Source organism: Pinus tabuliformis, chromosome 6, assembly GCF_031772625.1.
Source record: "Pinus tabuliformis cultivar Carrire ecotype Pingquan chromosome 6, CPIR1, whole genome shotgun sequence".
Lineage (NCBI taxonomy): Eukaryota > Viridiplantae > Streptophyta > Pinopsida > Pinales > Pinaceae > Pinus > Pinus tabuliformis.
The window spans coordinates 247,928,725-247,953,460 of NC_142292.1; the positions used below are offsets into that span (position 1 = coordinate 247,928,725).

General features: G+C 41.1%; 1 protein-coding gene across 2 annotated transcripts in view; it reads right to left on the minus strand.

Moving 5' to 3' along the window:
• The window catches only part of LOC149258315 (uncharacterized), a 139,877-nt gene that overhangs the window by 53,636 nt on the left and 61,505 nt on the right, over nt 1–24,736 (minus strand). For both annotated transcript variants that reach the window (XM_089415152.1, XM_089415151.1), the window contains exon 2: nt 20,816–21,304. In XM_089415152.1, the coding sequence (XP_089271278.1) occupies nt 20,816–21,304 (489 nt within the window). The remainder of the gene's footprint in view (nt 1–20,815; nt 21,305–24,736) is intronic.

Sequence of the window (24,736 nt, forward strand, 5' to 3'; positions counted from 1 at the left end):
ACATTACAAGGTGTTTGGCTATGTTTCAATCTTGAAGAATTCACATAAGAGAAATCGGATTGGCAATCCATCTGTTATAGCATCATAGTAACCAACATTGTTTCCACAGCAAGGGCTTGACTGACAGCTCAATCTCTCAATATATCAAAGCACAACATTGGCAAGACCAATGACTTATAGAGACCTTAGTCATTGTCTCTCAAGGTACATACCCACCCGGGTGTTCACTGAGTATGACCTTCTAGGACTATTCTTATCTTTGGTTCCCACCCCTCAAAGAATATAGGTCCTCTTGCCTACTCTTGTCTTGGATGCCCTACACATCCTCAAAGAATATCGAATGCCAGATGATTACCTAATCCTCCCATTCTTTCTTCCCAAGTGAAGACAAGAATGTTGTGTCTATCACTTCCTCTCAATTGAGGAAGATATGCCCAAGTACCCTCTGACAAGGTACTTATCCAAGTTCCTTTGTAATTGGGAACTTGTTATAACTCCCTCTTAGGTAGGGGCTTGTCCATTCATCAGCAACTTCTTCTTCATGGGTCCTCCGGCTGCTTGATCTCCTTCCTTCCTTTGATGTCATGAAGTCTTTGTTCGAACTTCTTCATGGTAGGGCCCCATCCATTGATCACTTTCCTTCCTGGTTTGTCATGTCATTGCTTCCTTCGTGGAAAGTAGCCTTCTTGTCATATATCAGGTTCTCTTGTCATCTGGTTATTCCTTGTCATCTTGTCTACGCTTCGGACTACTCTTCACATGGATGCTTCTTTGCACTTGCTTGTTCCCATGCTTTGATCTAGTAGCCCTTCATGAATTCATACTGATATTGCTTCAACATTAAATGGTGCTTTTGTTGGATGGCTTCTTCATCATGACATCTTCGTAGAGTAGAATCAGCTATTTGCACCATTCATATCTCCAAGGCCTTCATAGGTGTCAAGGGTCCTTTGATCTTTTACTTTCTTAGTCAGAGTTGTCCTGCCTTCTTTCGGGAGATGTCTTCAATGGATCTTGTCAGATAGTGACTCTTTGTGATCATGGTGTTCTTCACATGCTTGATCTCTTTCTTCATATGTTTCTTCTTGAGTAGATTGTTCAACCACCTTATGCTCTTTGTGGGAGCACTTCTTCATTGCTTGCTTCTAGTACTAGTCAGCATTTCTTCTTGCTTGTTAGTCAACAATCATATACTCCTTATGTGAGTATTTTCCTTTTGTTGACCTTCATTGCATTGTAGTACATGCCTTCGAGCATGTCATTGGTGAAAGAGATTCTTTCCTACTTGATCATGTCATAGAACTATTCCCATGACTCAATAATATACATATAATAACATGAATCTTCTTTTGAAGATTCCCTCATAGGATCTTAAAGACCCTTACCCTGCAAATGTTTCAGTCCTTTTGATGATGGAGGTCTTCTAAGATTCTTCATGGTCAATTTTCTTTCATTGTGGATGAGGTCCTATTCTAGGTATGCTCCTTCTACATGAATATCTTGAGCTCTATCTACCATGCTCCTATATTCTAGAAGATATTTCTAACCATGCATTTTGTTCTATTTATAAATGCTTCTTCTACATGAGTATTTTGAACTCTATGTACATCATCCTTCTAGATTCTAGAAGATGTTTCTAGCCATACAATTTTATTCTATTCCTACATGCTCCTATACTACTCAAAACTTTGAAAGAAGACTTTTAAGTAAAGAGTTTGACTTAGTCATAGTAGAGATCTGGGGGATCTTCTTTCTTTTGCTTCTTTTCTTCTTCTTTCACCTCGAGTCATGTGAGTTTCTTCCCTTTTTCTTTTGTAGTTGTTGTCCTTCTTTAATTTAGGACAACTCCTTTTGTAGTGTCCATATTCTTGGCATCCATAGCATTGGATTTTGGACATATCTTTGTTGTTTGTTCTTCGTGGACCAAATTTGCCAAATTTTCCCTTTCTCTTGGCCATGGTAGCAAATGCTTGCTCCTTTGATCCCACATCTTCCTTTGCTTTGAGTCTTGTTTCCTCTATCTTGCATAGAGACCACATTTCACTTAGTGGGGTAGCTTCCTTCTTGGCATATATGCTTGATGTGAAGTTGCCCCAATCCTCAGGTAGAGCATTGAGTACTATAGTTGTCATTTCTCTGTCATACATGACTTCCCCTAGCTCTTGAAGTTGATCCCTCATCTCAGAGATCTTCATGAAGTAGGGAGCTATTCCTTCCTTTGATATCTTCATCTTGTACAACTCATTTCGAAGAGATATCACTTCTCCAGTTGTGCTTACCGAGAATAGCTCTACTAGTTTATCATAGATTTCTTTTGATGTTTCAAGTTTGGAGACATAAAGAATGAGAGAGTCTTTGATGGATTATATTAGAATCCTTTGAGCTCTTATCTCATCCTTATTGTACTTGGCTAACGCTTGAGTTTGTTCCTTAGTAGGAATAGTAACATTCCCTTTGATGTGTTCTAGGAGTTCATTCTCCTTGAGAAGTAAATCAGTCCTCTTCTTCCATGTAAGAAATTTATTGGTACCTATCAATTTATTGCTTTCCTTGCAAAAAGACATTGATGTATATTCAAAAGGGAACATATACTTACTTGATAGATTTTGAGATGTAGTAGACTTGCTTTCTCCTTGAAGACTTGATGGCTTGCCTTCCTTAGATTTTGATGTTCTTCAAGTTGCTTTCTCCAAGTGAACTTGCTTGATGATGACATTTGCTTGATGACTTGTAGCTTGATGTAGGTCCTTCTTTGATTTTCTCTTCTTGTACGTGCCTTTATGTAAGGCTCTTCTTCTAGCTTTGTAGTCTTTCTTGATGAAAGATAGATGGTAGATCTTCTTGTACTTGAAGTGATTGAGACTTCTTGGCTAGATGCTTCAACTTTTGTAGATGTCCTTCCTTGATGAGTGTTCTTGAGATGCCCTTTCCTTGATGTGTCACCTTAGCTCTGATACCATGTTGAAGAATCAAGGGCAATTAGATGTAGTGTGAATCTTCTTGACTTGATAACAATTTGTGGAGTCTTTTTAATTTTCTTGTTAGCTTAATCCTCTTCTCCTTATTAATGCATGTATGTGTACTTCATCAACTGCTACCAAAAACATAAGAACAAGAACACAAGATGTTGGCTCTTTGCCAGGGCCAAAATCTCTCTTCTTCAAAGGAAAACCCTATAGTAAATTTTTCTTATTGAAGCTTCTTGCTGATCAATGCTAAACCCTAGAACCCTGACTAGAATCTCCTATAAGCACAAGTCAAGTCCTTCTTCCTTTCTGCACTTTGTTCCCCGGTACTTCCTTCTTCCGGCACTTCCTTTCCCGGCACTTTGTCCTCCTTCCAACAGTTTTTAGATCTTGTTGCACTTGCTTCTAGAAGATATATCTTGGATGAGACTCTTTCCTTATGATGATCTCTTCTCTCTCTTCATCAACCAACGAACTTGTATGACTGTAACAGGAGAGTTGTTATACCAGTAGAGACAACCTCCTCCTCTTCGCATGTGTGATTGTAATAGGCTTTAGAACATGCCTATTACCTTCGCTCTTCTTCCTTGCTTCTTCGCTTGAGTGGGAGGCCCTTTTAGGCCTATGTTCTAGCCCAAACAAAGATAGATATAAGCCTATTATGTTGTTGCGGTTATGCCTGTAGGGATGCTTATGTTTCTCGCACGTGTGATTGTTTTCTACCCTAGAAAACAGTCCTCTTGACTTCGGTCTAGGCTTCTCCTTCCTCGCTGCACTTTGAGACCCCTTCTTCGTTCTTTGTTCTTCATTCACCATTTTCTTGCCTCCTTACTTCGCTAATTTCAGAGATATGAGTGTGTTGTCTTTAGAGGAGTGGACAACCTCTATATATAGAGTTATGTCACTCCTTTAGGCCAACTTGAAGGCCAACTTGATTTATTTAATTCGGATTGCTTTTTTGTAGGTGTCGTTGCATGGAGGAGACTTGTTGACTTTGCTTGGAGGTATTCTCTTGACTCTAATATATAAACATATATGGTGTAACATACCCTTAAGGTCTTCAACATTTTCTCTTGACTCCTTGACTCACCTATAGCACTTTAACATGTGCTAGACCTATTTCAATGAGCAAGAAACTCATTGACATATATTATAAAAATAATATTTCTTTTCTTGAATAAATACAAATATCAAAAGTACATTTATGAAGATCGAACCTAGTTACATTTCCTTCAGAACATGGCTCATGGCATTAAAGCACAGCTTCCTCCTCCGGAGGTCTTACCTGGTCTCATCATCCAACTATCCCCATCCAATCTCGTCCACTCCTTCTGAGGAGCACTCATGTCCTTACCTTTCTGAGGAAAGGTGAGCTTGGGAGGTACTAGTGTCCTGGCCTTTGAGACTACATCAAGCATGTCCCTGGTTTGGTTAATTGCATCCTAGAATGACACCAGCCGGTAAGTTCTCATCCAACCACACAATGGTTCTGCCAGCCCCTCAATGAACAACATGATCAGTCTCGTCTCTGAAATGTCAGAGACCATAACAACTAGTATTTGGAACTCTGCCATGTAAGGCTCAGTGTTGCTTGTCTGCTTCAAGTTGGCTAGCTCCCTAAAGTGTAACTCAAGGTCCTTCCTATCAAATCTCTCCACCAACTGTTGAAATTTGGTACCAGAGGACAGGTGGTTCCCTAAGGCTTTGATCTTTGGCCTAGGGAAAAGTGTCCAAAAGAATTTAATTTTTCTCCTAAAGTGACTTTGTAATTTTTTTTATAAAGTTAAATCTAATTTAAAAGTGACTTTAAGTGATAAAATTACTAAGTCTAATTTTAAAGTGATTTTTATAAAGTCAATGAAAAATTAGAAAGGAAAAGTGACTTTGGAAATAAATGACTAAGTGGGTCTTTATTAAAGTGGGGTGAATTAAAAAATAAAAAGTGAGATTTAAATAAGCATTTAATCTCAACCTTAGATCTCAATCTATTTCAGCCATTGGATTTAGGGATCACCCAAAAGTCACTTGGATCACCCAAAAGTCACTTGGGGTTAGATAAAAGGAGGAAAAGGTCATTCATTCTTTCATGAGCAGATTGGGAGAAGGAGAGCAAGAGAGATTTCTGAGCAGGGAAGAGAAGGAGACAGCAGCTTGGCACACATTCCAAGGCAGCAGTTGAGCAGATTTGTACAGCTGGTTCAACACACAGTGAAAGGCAGATTTTGGCACGATTTTCGAGGAGTGGTTTGCACAAAAATCGAGGAGCAGTTTGCTGATTTTTCTGCACGCAAAATGAGGGTCGTATAGCACATTTATTGTAGGTCGTACAGCACATTTATTGCAGTCCGTACAGCGCATTTAATGTTGGACGTACAGCAGCATTTAATGCTGAAAGTGGGCATGAAAATCGAGGAGGCCGTACAACATTTATTGCTGTCCTGTTTGCTGTAATTTCCAGTTTGCTGTGAGGCATGGGAGAAGAGATAAGTTGTAAATTTGCTTGCTGATTTTTTTGTTGAATATTTCTCACTGTGAAAAAGGCATTTTCAGAAATAAAGAAGAGCTCTCGAACTGGTTTTCCCCAAGAGTTGTAAGGGGTTTTTCCAGGGTCACATTGACCAAAAATCTCAGTGTTTAAATGTGTTTTAATGGCTGTTTATTACTGCTGTTTTTTATTTCTGCAATTTCCAGCATTCTGTAAAATTTCCAAAATTTGTGTTTTCAACAAATTTATTTTTTCCAGCTTGTTAAATGGAAAGGGCATTTAACTATATGGGAGAAATACGGAGAAACTGAAAACCGGGGTGGGAAATGAGAAATTTCTACATGGTATCAGAGCTTGAGTGCTGAAGGGCAGTTTGGGACAGCAAAAGGAAAAATTACAGCCTGCTGATTTTTCACTCAGAAAATTCCAGCAAGCTGATTTTTTCATAAACAGAAGTTTTATCTTTACTACAGCAGTGTTATTTTTCAGTTTTAGGACAGCAGGATGTCATTGGGATTGAAGGTGGAGGATAGGCTGGATGGGAATACAAATTATAGCGTTTGGAAGGAGAGAATGCAGAGTATCTTTGAGGAGGCAGAAGTCTAGGATATCATAGTGCATACCACACAGAACCCTGTTGTTGTGCCTATTGATGCTACTCAGTTGGCTGAGTATAATAAGAACAATAAGGGTAAGAGGCTAATTCTAGACAGAATCAAAGACCATTGCATTCCTCATGTGAGAGGAAAGAGCAATGCCCATGAGATGTGGACAGCATTGTCCAATCTCTACCAGAGTACCAATGAAAACCGGAAGATGGTCCTGAAGGAGAAGCTGAAGAACATTAAGATGGGTAATGATAGTGCAGCTGGATATCTCACAAAGATTACTAATGTGAGAGATGAGTTGGCAGTGATTGGAGAGGCCATTCCACCCACTGAGTTGGTGCGGATTGCAGTGAATGGCCTCCCCCGTTCATGGTTGAACTTTGTTGATGGGGTTTGTGCACGTGAGACCCTTCCCACATGGGAGAGGTTTTGGGATGATTGCATTCAAACAGAGATCAGGAAATGTCAGCTTGGGGCAGCCAAGCCAGTTGAGCAGGATGAGGATGTAGCATTGGTGGCAGGAGGTAAGAAAGGCAAAGGGAAGAAGCAGGCTTCCACAAGCAGTGGTGGGGGCAAAGGCAAAGGTAAAGGTAAACAGGGGAACACACAAAAGGACTATTCAAAGGTGAACTGTTGGAATTGTCAAAATATGGGACACTATGCAGTTGTGTGTCCGGAGAAGAAGAAGAAGAAGGGGAAGAACCAGGACATGGCAGCTTCAGCAGAGATTGAGGACTTTGCAGGTCGTTTTGACCGGGAGTTTGCGTTCACTACATGTAAGTCCTCTAGTGCAGGATCACCTGCCACACAGGTTCAAAGGAAGCATGCTTTTCCCTCGATTAGCGGAGCATCTTCAGGTATCTGGTATGTGGACAGTGGGGTTTCACGTCACATGACAGGAGTCCGTGAGTACTTCTCAGAGCTTTCAGAGAGTGGCACTGATATAGAGGTAGTACTCGGTGATGATAGAGTTGTTAGAGCAGTCAGGGTGGGGACACTGACATTTCAGAGGGAGTCCAAACCTCCTTTGAAAGTGTCAGATGTTCTTTATGTGTCAGGGATGAGGAAGAACCTCATATCCGTCTCAGCTTTGGAGGACAGAGGATATGAGGTACTGTTCAGGGGAGGACAGGTGTTGATGTATCCCAGGGGCACTCCAGCTGATTCAACTAGAGTGATAGGTGTACGCCATGCAAAAGTGTACAAGTTTGCATTCCAGCCCCTTTTGGCATTGAGGAGTAGTACCGACAGCAGAGCTAGCAGTTCTGAGCTGTGTGAGATTTCGCACCGCAGGATGGGACATATGTATCATGGAGCCTTGAGGACATTGCGGGAGATCACTATAGGTGTGCCAGATTTCAGTACTGATCACTTCGATACTTGCAGAGGTTGTGCGATGGGCAAGTTTGCCAAATCCCCTTTTCCCAGCAGTGACAGCAGAGCCACTGGGATACTTGATTTGATTCATTCTGATGTGAGCGGTCGGATGTCTCATGTTTCCTTGAGTGGATATGAGTACTATGTTTTATTCATTGATGATCACTCCAGGAGTACCTGGATTTATTTCTTGAAGACCAAGAGTGAGGTCTTCAAGCGGTTTCAGGAGTTCAGAGCTCTTGTGGAGACACATACAGGTCGAAAGATCAAGTCCCTGAGGTCGGACAATGGAGGAGAGTACACCCTTGGAGAGTTTGTTGACTATGGTGAGGAGGCAGGCATTAGGAGGGAGTTCATTGTTCCTTACAACCCCCAGCAGAACGGGGTTACAGAGAGGAAGAACAGATCCATCATAGGGGCTGCCAAAGCCATGTTACATGATCAGGGGTTGCCATTGTTCTTGTGGGCAGAGGCCTGCAACACAGCTGTTTACTTGCAGAACAAGAGTCTGCATCGTGCCTTGGGGCACATGACTCCGGAGGAGGCTTTCTCTGGGAAGAAGCCTGATATTGGTCATCTTCATATCTTTGGATGCATTACATACTCCTATATACCCAAGGAGAAGAGGACCAAACTAGAGCCCACCGCAGAGAAGGGTATCTTTGTGGGCTACAGTGAGACCTCAAAGGCCTTTCGGATTTACATTCCTGTACAGAGGAGAGTTGTTGTCAGACGGGATGTGAAGTTCGAGGAGGACAGGGCCTTCAGGAGGTCACGGGAGTTAGAGTATCTGGATCAGCCAGACCCTCAGCAGCAGTTGAGTCAGTCACAGGGATCCAGTGGGCAGGGATCAGGAGGATCCGGAGGTACATCTATGAGGATGTCAAGTCCGTAAGTGAGCAGTGGCTCGCCGAGCCAGAAGGGTGGTGCTCCGGGCAGCATGCAGAGCAGTTCACTAGGGAGTCCACTGATGGACAGTTCACACGGTACCTCAGCATCTACAGGTTCAGGTGCAGGTAGGAGGACAGCAGACAGACAGTCAGGAGTTCAGGCTCCAGATGATGATGAGGAGTTTCATTCTCCAGTGGGAGAAGTGCGCTCAGGGAAGAGGAAGCCCAAGTGGCTTCAGGACACCTTGAGAGATGCCACATCTGCTGTTGAGCCGAAGAGGCCGGTCAGAGAGAGTAGACCACCTGAGAGGTTTTGTAGCTATATGGCGATGGTTACCAGCATCCTTGACTCTGAGCCTTCTAGCTATGAGGAGGCAGCTAGCCAGCAGGTCTGGAGAGAGGCCATGCAGGAGGAGTATTCTTCTATCATGAAGAATGATGTTTGGGAGGTGGTGCCGAGGCCTGAGGGCAAATCCGTGGTTACTTCCAGATGGCTTTACAAGGTAAAGCATGCTGCAGATGGCAGCATTGAGAAATTCAAAGCAAGGTTTGTGGCTAGAGGGTTCTCCCAGGTAGAGGGAGTTGATTATGAGGAGACCTTCGCTCCCGTGGCTCGATATACTTCGATCCGCTCCATTATATCGATAGCAGCAGAGATGGGTTGGAAGATCCACCAGATGGATGTGAAGACCGCATTTCTCAATGGCTTCATACAGGAGGAGGTGTACATTGAGCAGCCACAGGGCTTTGAGGTGCATGGGAAGGAGTCCCATGTGTGCAGACTGAAGAAGGCCCTTTATGGCCTGAAGCAAGCTCCCAGAGCTTGGTACTCCAGGATAGATACATATTTGCAGGGGATGGGTTTCACAAAGAGTGAGGCAAATCCAAACCTTTACTTTATTGTGATTGGTGAGGAGCCTCTCATTAGAGGTGCAGAGAGACTCATAGAGCACTGCAAGAGAGATCTTGCGGCGGAGTTTGAGATGAAGGACATCGGCTTGATGCATTACTTTTTGGGTTTGGAGGTGTGGCAGGAGGAGGGGTATTTCTTCCTGGGGCAGGGGAAGTATATTGTGGACATCCTTAGCAGATTCCACATGGAGGATTGTAGACCCATGTTGACACCGATGATCACGAACTGGAAGAAGCTTCATGCTTCGGATTCCGAATTGGTGGATCCCACATTGTACAGCCAACTGATTGGTTCCTTGATGTATTTGGTCAACACTAGACCGGATATTTGTTTTACAGTCAACAATATGAGTCAGTTTATGTGAGCCTAGGAAGGTTCACTGGGTGGCTACAAAACACATTTTGCAATACTTGCAGGGGACAGTGGATTATGGTCTGGACTACAGGCAGGGAGATGGAGTGAGATTGGCAGGATACACTGATTCTGATTGGGCAGGTTGTGCTTCTGATAGGAAGAGCACTTCAGGGTGCTGTTTTGGGTTGGGTTCAGCAGTAGTGTCATGGTTCAGCCGGAAGCAGCAGTCAGTAGCACTGAGTTCAGCGGAAGCAGAGTATATGGCAGCCAGTCTAGCTAGTTGTGAGGCCATCTAGCTTCGCAAGATGTTGTTTGGCTTATCTGGTCAACCGTTGAGACCTTCATTGATTTACTGTGATAATCAGAGTTGCATTAAACTCACGGAGAATCCAGTATTTCATGACAAAGCATATCGGGATCAGATATCATTTCATCAGAGACTATGTTTAGAAGGGAGCTATGAAGCTTGAGTATATTTACACTAATGAGCAGGTTGCAGATATTCTTACCAAAGCCTTACCACGGGGCAAGCATGTCTACTTCAGAGACAAGACGGGTGTGGTGAGGAACACCTTCCTCGGTAAGAGGGAGTGTTGAAATTTGGTACCAGAGGACAGGTGGTTCCCTAAAGCTTTGATCTTTGGCCTAGGGAAAAGTGTTCAAAGGAATTTAATTTTTCTCCTAAAGTGACTTCGTAATTTTTTTTATAAAGTTAAATCTAATTTAAAAGTGACTTTCGAAATAAATGACTAAGTGGGTCTTTATTAAAGTGGGGTGAATTAAAAAATATAAAAGTGAGATTTAAATGAGCATTTAATCTCAGCCTTAGATCTCAATCTATTTCAGCCATTGGATTTAGGGATAACCCAAAAGTCACTTGGATCACCCAAAAGTCACTTGGGGTTAGATTAAAGGAGGAAAAGGTCATTCATTCTTTCATGAGCAGATTGGGAGAAGGAGAGCAAGAGAGATTTCTGAGCCGGGAGGAGAAGGAGACAGCAGCTTGGCACACATTCCAAGGCAGCAGTTGAGCAGATTTGTACAGCTGGTTCAACACACAGTGAAAGGCAGATTTTGGCACGATTTTCGAGTGGTTTGCACAAAAATCGAGCAGTTTGCTAATTTTTCTGCATGCAAAACGAGGGTCGTACAGCGCATTTATTGTAGGCCGTACAGTGCATTTATTGCAGTACGTACAGCACATTTAATGATGGTCGTACAGCAGCATTTAATGCTGAAAGTGGGCACGAAAATCGAGGAGGCCGTACAGCATTTATTGCTGTCCTGTTTGCTGTGAGGCATGGGAAAAGAGATAAGTTGTAAATTTGCTTGCTGATTTTTTTGATGAATATTTCTCACTGTGAAAAAGGCATTTTCAGAAATAAAGAAGAGCTCTTGAACTGGTTTTCCCCAAGAGTTGTAGGGGGTTTTTCCAGGGTCACATTGACTAAAAATCTCAGTGTTTAAATGTGTTTTAATGGCTGTTTATTATTGCTGATTTTAATTTCTGCAATTTCCAGCATTCTGTAAAATTTCCAGAATTTGTGTTTTTAGCAAATTTATTTTTTCCAGCTTGTTAAATGTATGGTTATGGGAAAGGGCATTTAACTATATGGAAGAAATAAGGAGAAACTGAAAACCGGGGTGGGAAATGAGAAATTTCTACACCAACCTCCTCGTGAACTTAGTGTACAATGTGATGGATGCATACCCGAATGTGATCAATCCTTGGTACCACCAATCCTTGCATCTCCCTCTAAGTGCATAGTAGCAAATCTGATCGCATTTGTCTTCCTCATGGGATTTAGGTGGAAGTATGTGTCTAATTTTTGAATCCATGCCCTAGCTGAACTTCTAGTTGGTCCATCAAAATAGGGAAACGTTACCTTCCCTGCCAACTTCTACGCATCATGGTTCTACTAGTACTATCCTCCTCTGAAAGGCACTCCTACCCCGGATCTATACTTCTCCTTTAGGTGGCAGTAATCCCCAAAGAACAAAACTCTCTAGACCCTGGGATACAATGCCTCATACTCATCAACTCCATCAATGAAAGACCTCATCAACTCAACAAATGCATTAGTTTCCCTCTCCCTCTCTAGCTCCCTCTTTGGCTACTCCAGAAAGCAAGGTATCATGGGTCTCATAGTCTGGCCATGAGTATGGGCGCTCGGCTGTTGGTTTGTGTGTGTATGCACATGACTTCCCTCTCCTGTCTAGGACCCACCTTTCCATCATTGGACCCTTCTTGTGGTCCTCCTTGAATGCCCTGCAATTGCAGACCCAACATTTGCCACATCATTTCCATCATCTACTAGTTCAATCTCACCAACTCTTCCAGCGACAGATATTGCCCATTCTTCCTAGGTTGCTCATTACCCCCTTGATTCTCCATGTGTTCTCTAGCGATATCAAGTTGTGTATCTAAAAAATGATCAGGCATGTCTTCTTTACCACGACCCCTTCCTCGGCCTTTGTGGACCACGACTCCTTAGTACCTACGTTGCATCACTTGCTAGTTTTGCCCACAGCTGGCCCCAAACATGCTCAAATACCACTCTAAAGTTCCTAATTAGGAATTAACACTGAATATCAAATACATGCAATAGCTACAGCAAAATTTAAAACTCTGAATACACAACCACAATTAGTATACACACAAAATAGAGTCAAAAATCTGAGCCATGGTATTAATCTAGAAATATGAGTACATCAGTGATAGAAAATGGAACCTGGGCTTCCTACTACAAGCATGCAAACACCTAGGTGAAATAATGTGAAAACCTCAATTGTAAATGGCTTAATCTGGCAATATGCTCTGCCCAGAAAATTTGATTGTTGCTGCTGGAGGCGAACAGTAGTTTTGGCCCTCGAATCAGCGCCAAAAAATCTGAAAAATTAGCAGAAGGCTCCTCTCACCCAATCCAACAAAACCTATAAATATCTTGAGCCAATTCCAACAGACTCCAAAGGCCCTAAAAAGTGTGCATTTCCCAACCATCTAGCTCTGCACCCAACAAGAGAAATACTTCTGAGAAATGGCTCAATCCACCTACAAATTAGCTGAGAAATTCTTTGCAAAATGTCCATCGGAAATGCCTAACTTACCCAGCTAAAACTCCACCCAAATCACTAGCTCCAAACCCCTGCATAGCCTCTGCTCTCCATCCCATGCACAAGCCCAGAAAATGCAGAGCTCAGCCTAAAAGAATCCCGTTTGTTCAGCTCTAAAAAATGGTCCCAATCTCTGCCTCTCTCCAAAGGAAAAAGTCCTGTGAAAGCCCAAAAGCTCCAATCAAATGAAACTACTCCAATCAATCTCTGAAATTTGTCTTCTGCACCCAAAATGTGCACATGAACTAAAGGAAACACCTGTAATTGACGCAATGGAAGCCCTAGAATAGACTTCCCCAAGCCTCACCAGGGAGACACTCAAAGTTCTCTTAAATGAGGAAGAGTTTCTCTTGAAACCCTTGAGCTAAACAGCTTTGCTCCTCTTGTGTTCAACAGCCTCCAAGAGAGAGTTTGATCTCAAGAATTAGATGGACAAAGATGCAAAAGTGGAGCCCCCATGTGCTATTTATAGATGTTGGTCCCTTTCTCCTTAGTGAATCCCCTTCTCCACAAATTCAAACTCCCTTCTTTCCTCCTCTTTCTCCTAGTGTGAATTTCTCAATGGGGGGTGAATTCCCCCCCCACATTCCACTTACAAAATAATTTTCATTTTCTCTAATGTTTATTTCCTTCTTTTCCCAAAAATAAAGTAACTAGACCCTTAACCCACTTTTTGCCGAAGTTTATTTGCCGAAATATTTCTCCACCACCAAAATTGCAAAATTGAGAATTTTACTTAGCAAAATTATTTATTAGGGACATGACAATTTACTTCCGTGAGAAGCCCTAGCTAAAGCTGAATGAATAGCTAGATGTTGTTGTCTATTGGAATGTTTGATAAGTGTTGAAGTCTGCCATGGCTACTTTTCTGCTATTGAGATGGTTGTTGATGATTATGTGAATGGTTGACAATCCCTTAGAAGAGGGTGCATTGATTACATAGCACCATGAATCTTCCTTAGGTTGTGTGTCAAGAGACCTATGGATTGATCAGGAAGATTGTCACTCCCTTAAGCTGTGGGTCGGGAGACCAATGAGTTTGGTCAAGGAGCTTAGTTCTGAGGCACTGAGTTTGTGATCTCTCCCTTAGGTTGTGGGTAAGGAGACCTTATTTGTGGTCGGGGATTGGGATAGGGATTCCTCCCTTAGGCTGTGGGCCAGGAGACCTTGTGGTCAAGGAGATGTAGCTCGTGTATGTGATTGAAATAGGGATTTCTTCCTCCCTTATGTTGTGGGCCAAGAGACCTTGTTGTCGGTGAGATGTACCCTGTGTATGTGACTAAGATAGGGATTCCTACCCTAGGCTGTGGGCTGGGAGACCTTGTTTTATGGCTGGGGAGATGTAACCTGTGGATATGATTGGTTTGGCCTCATTGATTGATCCCACTTATGTTGGATGCTATGTATCCTTCCTTGTGATGAGACTGATGATCTCTCCCTTAGGCTATGTATCGGGAGACCTATGGATTGGTCGAGGAGATTGATCTTGACTGAGAAAGAAACTTGCACTTGTGATCTCTCCCTTCGGCTGTGGGCCGGGAGACCTATGGATTGATAGAGGAAATTGATCTTGAGAGAAAGAATGAGACAAAAAAAAACCTCCCTGGCTAAGAGGGAGTGTTGAAATTATAGTAGCCATGGTTGGTATTTTCATTATGTGAAGAAATTGGAAAATTTGAATTCTCATTTTCCCTCCTAAATTGATCAAGTCATCTCTTTTATTATTTTAATTCGGCTAGGCCCCAAAACACACCCATTTGACCCCCCTTTGATAATTATATAACGGAGACCACCCCTCCTCATTTCATACATTAATTAATCTTGTTATGAGCTTTATTCCAGTGAAGAAAAGGAAGGAGGGGGGCCAAAAATCTGAGGAGGATGGTATTTCTGATGTATTGATGAATCTTGAACTCCCTCTCTCTCATAAGGAAGATTTTTTGGGTTTTCCCCTTGTGTGTTTTGCCCTGGCCTCGGGCCTAATTTTTGTATCTCTTGTCTCATTGTTTCATGGATATTCTCTACTGCTCTTTCATGGCTTAATGGTTGATATTTTTCTTCTATATAACTGCTTAATGATTTTGACTAAATGTTATGTGGAATTAATGCTAATTGATCATTAGACGTTGTTATCATGATGAAGAAAAATATTTCTAATCGTGCCCTAGAAAATCAATAGTTTGGACAGTAACAAAACCATGCCAAAAGACAAAATCAGCATTAATCTATGTTATGCCAACAACTGGCAATTGGCAACTAGAAGACAAGGTTTAAGGACCATTGAACAGACAACATATGTTCATGAACAACATAGGGGATAGCAAAAATACATTTACAAACAAATAATGAATATAAAATTGCAATGAGGCAAGTGAATTGATAGATCATGAACAAACTTGAAATAGATAAATCATATAATTAATGACTACTCGCCATGAGAAAGATGGCCACAAGATGAAGGGCGTAGAGTTTCAATACCACTTGTAACAAGCCTCTCAGCTGTGACATGTAAATATTCTTGATAACTCAAGTAACAATACTAGTAAAACAATTAATACTAAATAACTCGTCAGATATAATGATAATACAGTTCATAGTCTTAAAAGGGTCAATGGTGTATGTCTGTGCGTGAAAGTTGAGCCCAGAAGATTAACTCAACAAGTTGTCGCCAATGTCGTTGGGCATTTGGACTAATTCCATGCTAACAAGTGCCTAGTTAAATCCCCATAGGTGAGGGAAATTAGTCTATGCTCATTGCTGACGGGTTCACTAAGGAAGCCATCCACAAATGTGTGGAAGCATCCCTTAGGTTTCTGTTAAATTTGGCAACTAGGGCCAAACTTCACCTTGTACAGCTCATATAAGGTAGTTGATATTTTTATTGGATTCCTCTCTCCGAGAGTTGCAGGATTGATCTAAAGATCATCCCATTCTGACATGTACAAATAGAATTATGAGTTTATTTTGATTATGAACAAATTGTCAAGGTCAACCAATCATCTAATTTGCACTTCAACGTTGCATATAAATTCAAGAGGCCTCCTCCTCATTTTGGCACTTCAGTCACACAGACATCTCTCTCTCCTTGATTGGGTATGGATTTCTGACTCTGAGGCTTCTCTCTCCACCAGTGTTGCGAAAATCGCGATAACATGAAAAAATCGTGAGTTTTTCAAATTCTCGATAAACTCGCCCGATTACTACGCGGTTTTTTTCCAAAAAATCGGTGAAATTATCGCAATAACTTCAAAAAACGCGATAATTTTGAAATAATCGCAATTCGATGGGAAGTTATCGCAAGGGTGGCAGACAGTGCATTTTATAAGGGAAAACATGAATTTTTTTTTGTAATTTTGAACAAACAACGGCGTGGATTGAGAGCTGAGGAGGAGAGGAACCCTAGAAGGCGTCTACTAGGGCAGAGGAGGAGGCCTAGAGATTTTAGCATCCCAAGCAAGAGAACTTCGCCTTTGGATCAAATTTCTCTGGCAAACCATGGTTTCCAGTTATGAGCACCAAATTTGGCCATTTGCTTGGGTTTCTATAACACGTTGTTTATCAAAGATTTTTTAGTGGATTTGATGGTGTTTTTTTTTCATTTTTGTTGCATAGAGTGGAGAGAGTTCATTTTGGATTGAGTTGAGGTTTTTTTGTTTGTTTGTCAAAAATTCAATGTGTTGTGTCATGTATGTAATTTTTTTTTTAATTTTTGTAACTTGCAATTCTTATTGTGCCATAGGTTCAACTTCAAAGTTCAAACTTCATCTTACATTAAAACTCAAGAGTTCAACCAAGTTACAAACATGCCAAGGAAATTGGACCCTCTGTGGGAATATGGTGAACCTGATGGAGGGTTTGATAGATTGAACTTGTCTTGCAAGTTGTGTGGGCAGCATATGTCAGGGGGGGTTTATAGATTGAAGTATCACCTTGCACAAATCCCTGGACATGATGTAGGGCCTTGCAACAATACAAATGCGGAAATCATCCGAAGAGCCATGAGATCATTGGAAGAATTAGAGCAAGAGAGAGTGCTCAAAGCAGAACTGAAGAAGCAACTAGCAGGGAAGGTGTTAGGAGGTGAATATGGAAGTGGCACTGGTTCTACTTCAGCATCAATGTCTACAACCAACCCTGTAGCTGCCTCATCATTTTTTGTTCCTAGAACCACACTTGGTTCACAACCATCTATCACTTCAATGCTTAAAAAAATGAGAAAGAACAAGCTAACAAGTTGTTGGGAAAGTTTCTCCTTTGGAGTGATATTCCTTTCAGCGTTGCAAGGAATAATCCATTTTTCCAGCCTGTTGTTGATGCTATTGCAACTGTTGGCCTAGGGTACAAAATCCCTTCTTATGATGACTTTAGAGGCCGCATTCTTCAAGAGGAAAAGGTTGATTGCACCAAAAGATTGGAGGAGTTTAAGGCATCATGGGCACAAACAGGATGCACTGTGATGTCAGATGGTTGGACAGACCAAAAGGGGAGAACTCTTATAAACTTCTTGGTTAGTTGTCCCAAGGGGACAATGTTTATGAAATCCATTGATGCATCTTCACATATTAAAAATGCAAAATTATTATGTGATTTGTTGGATGTGTTTATTTTGGAGGTGGGTGCAGAACATGTTGTTGTCCAAGTCATAACGGGCAATGCTGCAAATTATGTTGATGCTGGCAGGATACTTATGAAGAGGCATCCTATTTTATTTTGGACACTTTGTGCTACACATTGTATTGATTTGATGTTGGAGGACATAGGAAAAATTTCCTTTGTCAAAGATATTGTTGGCTCATCAAAAAGCATTACAAAATTTATATATAATCATGCATCTGTGCTTAGCTTGATGAGAAAATTCACCAACAACAAGAAGTTTGTTCGCCCTGCCATTACACAGTTTGCCACCAGTTTCGTATCTCTTCAATCCCTCTTGAACTTTATGTGGGATGTGAAGAGAATGTTTCTTTCAGAGAAGTGGCATGCTTTGACAATAAGCCGCAAACTAGAGACAGAGGCCATATGCAGATTAGTTTCATACCAGGAAGACTTCTGGGCGAGATTGCAGGTGGTATGCACCAATACTGAACCTTTGGTAAAGGTTCTTCGATTAGTTAATGGTGAGAAGCCCGCAATGGGCTATTTGTATGAAGCCATGGACAGGGCCAAAGAATCCATCCGGGCCTACTATGATGATAAGAGAGATGAGGGGTTTCAAAAACAACTCCTCCTATGGGAAGTGATTGATGAATGATGGAACAACACACTCCATCGTCCCATTCATGCTACAGAAATCTACCTGAACCTCGCATTTTCTTACCCATGTGAGTTCTTATTTGATGTTGAGATCATGGATGGATTCTTAACCCGTGTTCAGAGAATAGTGCGATCTCCAGAAGAACATGCAGAAATCTCCAAAGAAATGGAGATATACAGGATGGCAGGTGGCACATTTGGCTTTGAGATGGCTGTAACTGATAGGAACACTACAATGCCAGGTATTTTCAAATTTCATTGTCTCTTCAAGTTCATAACTTCATACTTTGCTTCAACTTTCAAATTTCATTTTTTTCTTATGTTTATCTTATTTGTATTTTTGTTGTAGATGCATGGTGGACTCGCTATGGTGCCAAAGTACCCCATCTGCGAAAGCTTGCCATTCGAATCCTCAGCCAAACATGTAGCTCCTCAAGATGCAAGCGCAATTGGAGTGCATTTGAAAAAATACACAACAAGAAACGCAACAGGTTAAACTTAAAACTTAAAATATTCCAAATTTCCAATTAATTTTTTGAATTCATTAAATAATTTTTTTTATAATTACTATTTTATGATCTTTGTATAGGTTGGAGACCCAACGACTTAATGACATGGTCTAAACCTACTACAATCTTCGATTGTGGGTGAAGCAACTTGAGAGGATATCTGATATGTAGGTCATCTCATTGGATGGGATTGACACCACTGCTGCATGGACGGTTGAGGCCGAGAGGCCTCTCATGGACTCTGTCGATGATTGGTTAGAGCAAGAGGTAGTGGAAGGCGTAGAGGGGGAGGAGGAGGAGGACACACCACCTAGCCAGGCTACCCTTGCCACCAATAAAGGACGTAGTCTACCACCTGTAGCTCATAGTTCTTCAACGTCTAGAGCACAGCAAAGTCCACTACCAACTCCACTGGCATCTACATCCAGAGGGAAAGGGAAAGTTATTGCATTTTCTCGCAAGAGGGGCAGAGGAAATCAATAGTATTAGTTATTTGGTTCATTTCATTGTATATGACATTATGACTCAAGATATGATATACATTATTATAATTTTTGTTGATATTTTGAGGCTGAGTTGGGACTCAGGAGTCAGGTCTTACTATTCAGGACATGATTCACTATTATGTGTGATGTAGCACTAGAAATGATATTACACATCTTATATATTGGTTCTTTTATCATATTTATGTGTCAATTTATTTATTTTATGTTGTAGATGCTTTAGATATTAAAAAAATTGAAAAAAAATGAATATTTTGTATTTTACGATTTTTTCCCAATTATTTCCCGATTTTTATGATTTTTTCTGATTTTTCCCCTCGCCGATTTACTCTCGATAATGATATTCGCAACATTTCTCTCCACACGTGCGAAGAAAGGACTGTACTTTTTTTGTCCCTGCGTTGACCAGTTTTGACTGCGGTTTTGTGTGGGGTATCTCTGTTTGGGTAGGCCGCAGTTCTGGACACAAAAAACGAGGTTGTTTGACCAGCGTTGACTGTGGAAGGGCTTGCTTTGCATTGACTTTCATTGACCAAATTTCACTGGAATTTTTCTGACTGCATTTGGGCTGATTTGACTAGATATTGGAGGTTGAGTTGACCGAGTTTGACCAAGCTGTTTTGGAGGTCAAAATATGCCCTATTGACCAGCATTGGCTTTCTGGTTAGGGCTTTTTGTTTCTGCTATTTGACTTATCAGATTTCACTGTGATTGGGCAAGTGAATATTGTATATTGCACTCTCTCTCTGTGCTGAACTTTTGAAGAATTATAAGAAGAATTGATCAAGGGTTCCCCACATTGGAGTTTGTCCCTGGGTGGTGCCATATCTTGTGTCCTCTTGTCTTGGCTTGTCTTCTACTGTTATTGTTTATGTTCTATCTGCATTTTACTATCATGATGATGTGATTGCTACACTGGATATTGATATTGGGCTAATAAAGAAACTGAAGTAAAATTGCTCTAAGCATAGAACATACCATTGTTATCTAAAATTAACAGTTCCCCTACCAGATTTTCCTTCAAGAAATAAAACATGTGCAAGCATATAGATAGGGATGTAAGTTATAACCCTAATAACATAAAGGTTCATGTGTCTAAAGATATAATTAAGAATATTCATTAATGCCTTGGTAGTATATAACAATATCATGAGGCCTCGTACAGAAGTATTGTTAATGGTAGCTCATAAAAACACATTCATGATTTTGAATGGTTAGTCATTCACATCTCCATGGGCAACTGGACCACTTTGTGTAGAATCGTTTGGTTTCACCACAGAGACCAACATGCATAAAATCTACCACATTTTCATAGTGTCTTCTTTAGCGTAGCCATTCATAATGTCTGTCCGTGCCTCAATCCTTCTTTCAGTATAAAATCATTCTACCCTCTCCCTAATCCATGCTTGTAACTAATTTTGTTATGTTAGTTTTATGATATCAACACACAGGTTATTGTTATCAAATTTGTTGAACTGTTCCTATTGCATTATGCAGAAAATGTCAAACTGGACACAACCAGCAAATTAACATAATTTGATGACAATATTTTTTCAAAGATGACGCCTGTGCATATCAATCCCCCCTGTTTAACTCCTTGGAAACCTAAGCTTAAAGGTTATCATTTGAATAAGAAAGTTGCCCATGTGCATCAAAAGAAACAATGGCCATCTCTGATTATTAGCATGCAAGAAAGAAAATGTCTACAACATGGCCATCAAGGAATGCTTATATTCATGAAATAATACAATAAGCCAAGCATGTAAACTAGAAACAAATATGTATTGAAAAAATTTTCAGGAACAAACAGTGCACAAACCGTATGTAAATAAAGTGAACGCACCTCAAAGAATACAAGCCCTGGCTCCAGGTCCATCAAATCCTCCTCCATAACATTACTGGAAAATGAAACTTTTGTTTCATAGATAGGCAAATCTTGCTTCTCTTTAACATTATGTAGTACAATTTCCTCTTGGTTGACTTGAGTTGAAGTCCCATTTGCATCCGTAGCATGGTTCATGGGTACAGACATCTTTTCCTCAGCTCTTATGAGATCGTCTTGAATTGTCAACTCTCCTTGTCCTTGTTCTCCAAGGGGATTTGCAACCACCCAATTTATTTTCCTGTGAATTTTCTTCTTGTTCCCTTCTGATGGGGAATAGACTGCTCCCACCTTTGACAGAGTATAACAATCATACAGATATTCATTTATTTCCCCCAGAAAAATTGGCTCCATTTCTGCAGTTATTGGGGAAAATGCTGCTCCAACACCTTGCCAAAAGCCACTGATGCTACTTGCAAACGTGTCCCATATTGGTTTTATCACAGGTTCCTACAACGCATGACGCTTTTTAACTATCAACAATTTGATAACCTTTCTTATGCTAAAAATGGACATGAGAAATAAAATCAACGATATCTTACCCTAAACCATAAATGAAATAATCTTAGTCAGCAATTAATCGCCAAGGGTCCCAAAAAGATTAAATCAGTAAATTAAAAAAAAATCAAGGGAAAATCAGCAAGAATTAAAATATATAAAAATGTTCATTTTCTTTAGTTTTTTTTTTAGATATAAATCAATAAAAACATCAATAATCATATTGCCACATTAAAAAATAAAAATTACTAGTACATAAGATGTGTAGGAAGCTAAATGATACATTAAAATTATACTGAATCCTAATATTTGTCCCAACAAGGACATCAAAGAAAATAACCAAAAAGACACCAAGTATGTAAAAAATGCATCTCATCGTGATTAGTGATGTACAAAGGTCAATCCAGTAGCTAGCTATTAATTCCCTCTTCCCCTTCCATGGGAAAAGGTAAGGGCCCATTTGCCAGTAGGTGGTCTTGCAACATCAGTGATACAATCACTAGTGGTCCCTGAGTATGAATCTGCATATAGGCTGGTGATGAGGCTGTTTCATAAGCCTCCTAAATCCCAACTTCCTCCTGCTGGACCATCTCATCTCCCCCTAACGAGTATGGGTTATCCAAATCCTCCCCTGCCCCATGCACATGCTCAAGTTGTTCTTCCTCTAGCTTTAACCAAAGGTGTCTCCCCCACAATAAGCCTCTCAAACTCCACCCTCCTATTAATCAAGGTGTTAATGTTTCCTAAGGAAATGATGTCCATGTCAAGGGAGTGCTCAATCTACTTCACCCACAACGAGAAATTGTAGTGGACATAAACCAATTCAGCCAGTCATTGATACTCTAACCTGTAAGTGGGTTATAAATTATAATAAATTTAATTGACTCTTGAAGGTGATAACAAAAGTTAGAGGGTCATAAATTAGAAAAATTGTAACTGCTAACCTGTTGCATCTCTTAGTGTATTTTTCATATGAAACTTTCATTACACTCACAATTTGAATCACTACAAGTTTGCTAAGCACCCAAATGGAAAATTATTCCTCACCCAAACATCTACAACAACTAAGAAAATAAGAGAAAAGACTTGATTACATTTCAATCCAATGAAACCTAGACACTAGTGGCAAAACAAATAAAAGTAGTCACTAAAATTCAAAGTAAAAATCATTTACTTGGAGGGATGGCAAGAGCGGGAGGGGTTATCCCATGGCCTGATGAACAAATTGAGACTCAATATGCTTGGGGTTTGGTAATGGCATCCAATAACCAAGCTGAATACATTAAGCTTTGGAAGGGATTGGAAGTCGCATTGGCAAAGAAAACCAAAATAGCAGTGTTTGGAGACTCAATGATTGTAATATGCCAGATCTGGAAAGCCAAAGGATTACAAAGCATAACTTCTCCCCCCATCTTGCAAAGGATCATTATGCAATTCGAGCAAATCAAATTCTTTCATGTGTATAGACAACTGAACACAATGGCAGATTCAGTGGCCAATAAGGGAGTTACATTGGAGCAGGAGAAATTAGAAATGGATCACGGGAGGTTTTACAACTCACCCATTCCATAACCAACGAAATCAATCATTATGGCTTATATAAAGAATATATGTTGGAATTTCTAAGTTTAACTCGTTAGAAATTCTTCCTGTACTATTTGGTTTGTTTCTTCCTACTTGTTTAATTACTTAACAAGTTCTTTACAATGTAAATACTGAAAATAAACACAAGTACAGTATCAACATCTACAGATCATTGACCAAAAGAAAACAGGCACACAAGTGACACCGTTATTTTTTGACCAATGTCCCCAGAAAAACCCAATGCGGGAAAATCAGTGCAACTATTCAAAGGGTTTTATTATTATGCAGTTTTCAAAATACAACCAAGGTGCCAGAAATGGCTCACCCAACAGAGAATGCCCTCTGCAATAGTACCTCTCCTTGGAGACAGATATTCCAACTGAATAATCATCGAATGAAAGATCCCATAGCACCAATTGCAGCTCCCACTTCTTTGCGTCACTCTGATAGAGACTGCGTCACCCTATCCGGCTGACCAACACCCAGTCTGTCCCACGAAATCATTCTAGTGCTGCCTCTTGGCCCTGCGTCAGCTCAGCTAGCCTCTACGTCAGCTTCTAGAGCCTCCGCGTCAGCTTCTAGAGCCTCCGCGTCAGCCCCTAGAGCCTCCGCGTCAGCCCCTAGACCCTATGTGTCTCACACGCTGGCCTCTCCTGGCTCTGCGCAACTCTTGGCTACCTCTGCATAGCACCCAATTGCCTCTATGTCAACCTCTCTAGGCTTTGCGTTATCTCTCTAGTACCAACTCTTCCTCTCTGTTATGTATTCACTGCCCCTCGTTGTTGATCACTGATTATATCTCTCTTAGCAAACCCTGCTCTAGAGAATAGAATGACTAATCACTCTGGTGTATTCTCCAACTGACCCTCAAGCCTCCTCTTATACTTTTGTCGTTGATCCATCAACGGCTAAGATTAGATTTGGCTTGATCCATGTCATTTAGAACCTTCTAACCCAGTTTTATATTAGTACCCATTAATATTTTTATTTTCCTAAGTTTAGACTTAGGAACCCATTAAAAATATTAATTATTTTAATATCTCCTTCACTGGGTAGAATTTCCCCAAACCATTTCTGGGTCTTGGAGATCTCTTGTGCTTTAGCCTCTCCACCAATGTGTTTGGCTAGAGCACATCTGATGCTACCCCAAATCAACACTCCCTCTTAGTGAGGACTGTGCTCTAGTAATACTCCACATTGAGCATCACTCTGATTATCTAGCATCGGTCCCTGTGCTAATGCTAAGCCTCCCTACCCAACATCCTCTGCACTGCTGCATCCTGTACTGCTGCCCATGGCCCTGCCACTGCCACTACTGCATCTTGTACTGCTGCCCATGGCCCTGCCACTACCATTGTTGCATCTGTATGGCAGCTCACTCTGCATTCATGTTGTTGCTGGTCCATCCTCCTAGCACTACATCCCCACTCATCATGCCGCATCGTGTTGCCCGTAACACTGCGACTGCTAATTGTCGCACTACAACTCAGTTACTTAGAATTAAGTAACTGATCCACCCAACTCTAACATACCTGTCAGGCTAGAGACACTCCTGATGTTGAAGCTCCCTCTGTCGCTAACAAGTGCTCCCTCTAATGACCTCTGCGTTGCTACAACAACTCCCTGCATCTCGCACTGTTGCACACCTATCTAGGCCATCTTACACTGGTGCAACACTCCCGTGCCTCTCACACTCTTGCAGCCTGCTAGCCTCGCGTTGTCCCAAGAGTCCTGCACTGTAGCACTCTCTGCCAATCCATCCGCATCCGTCTCTACCGACATCCGTTAGTCCTGCTACTC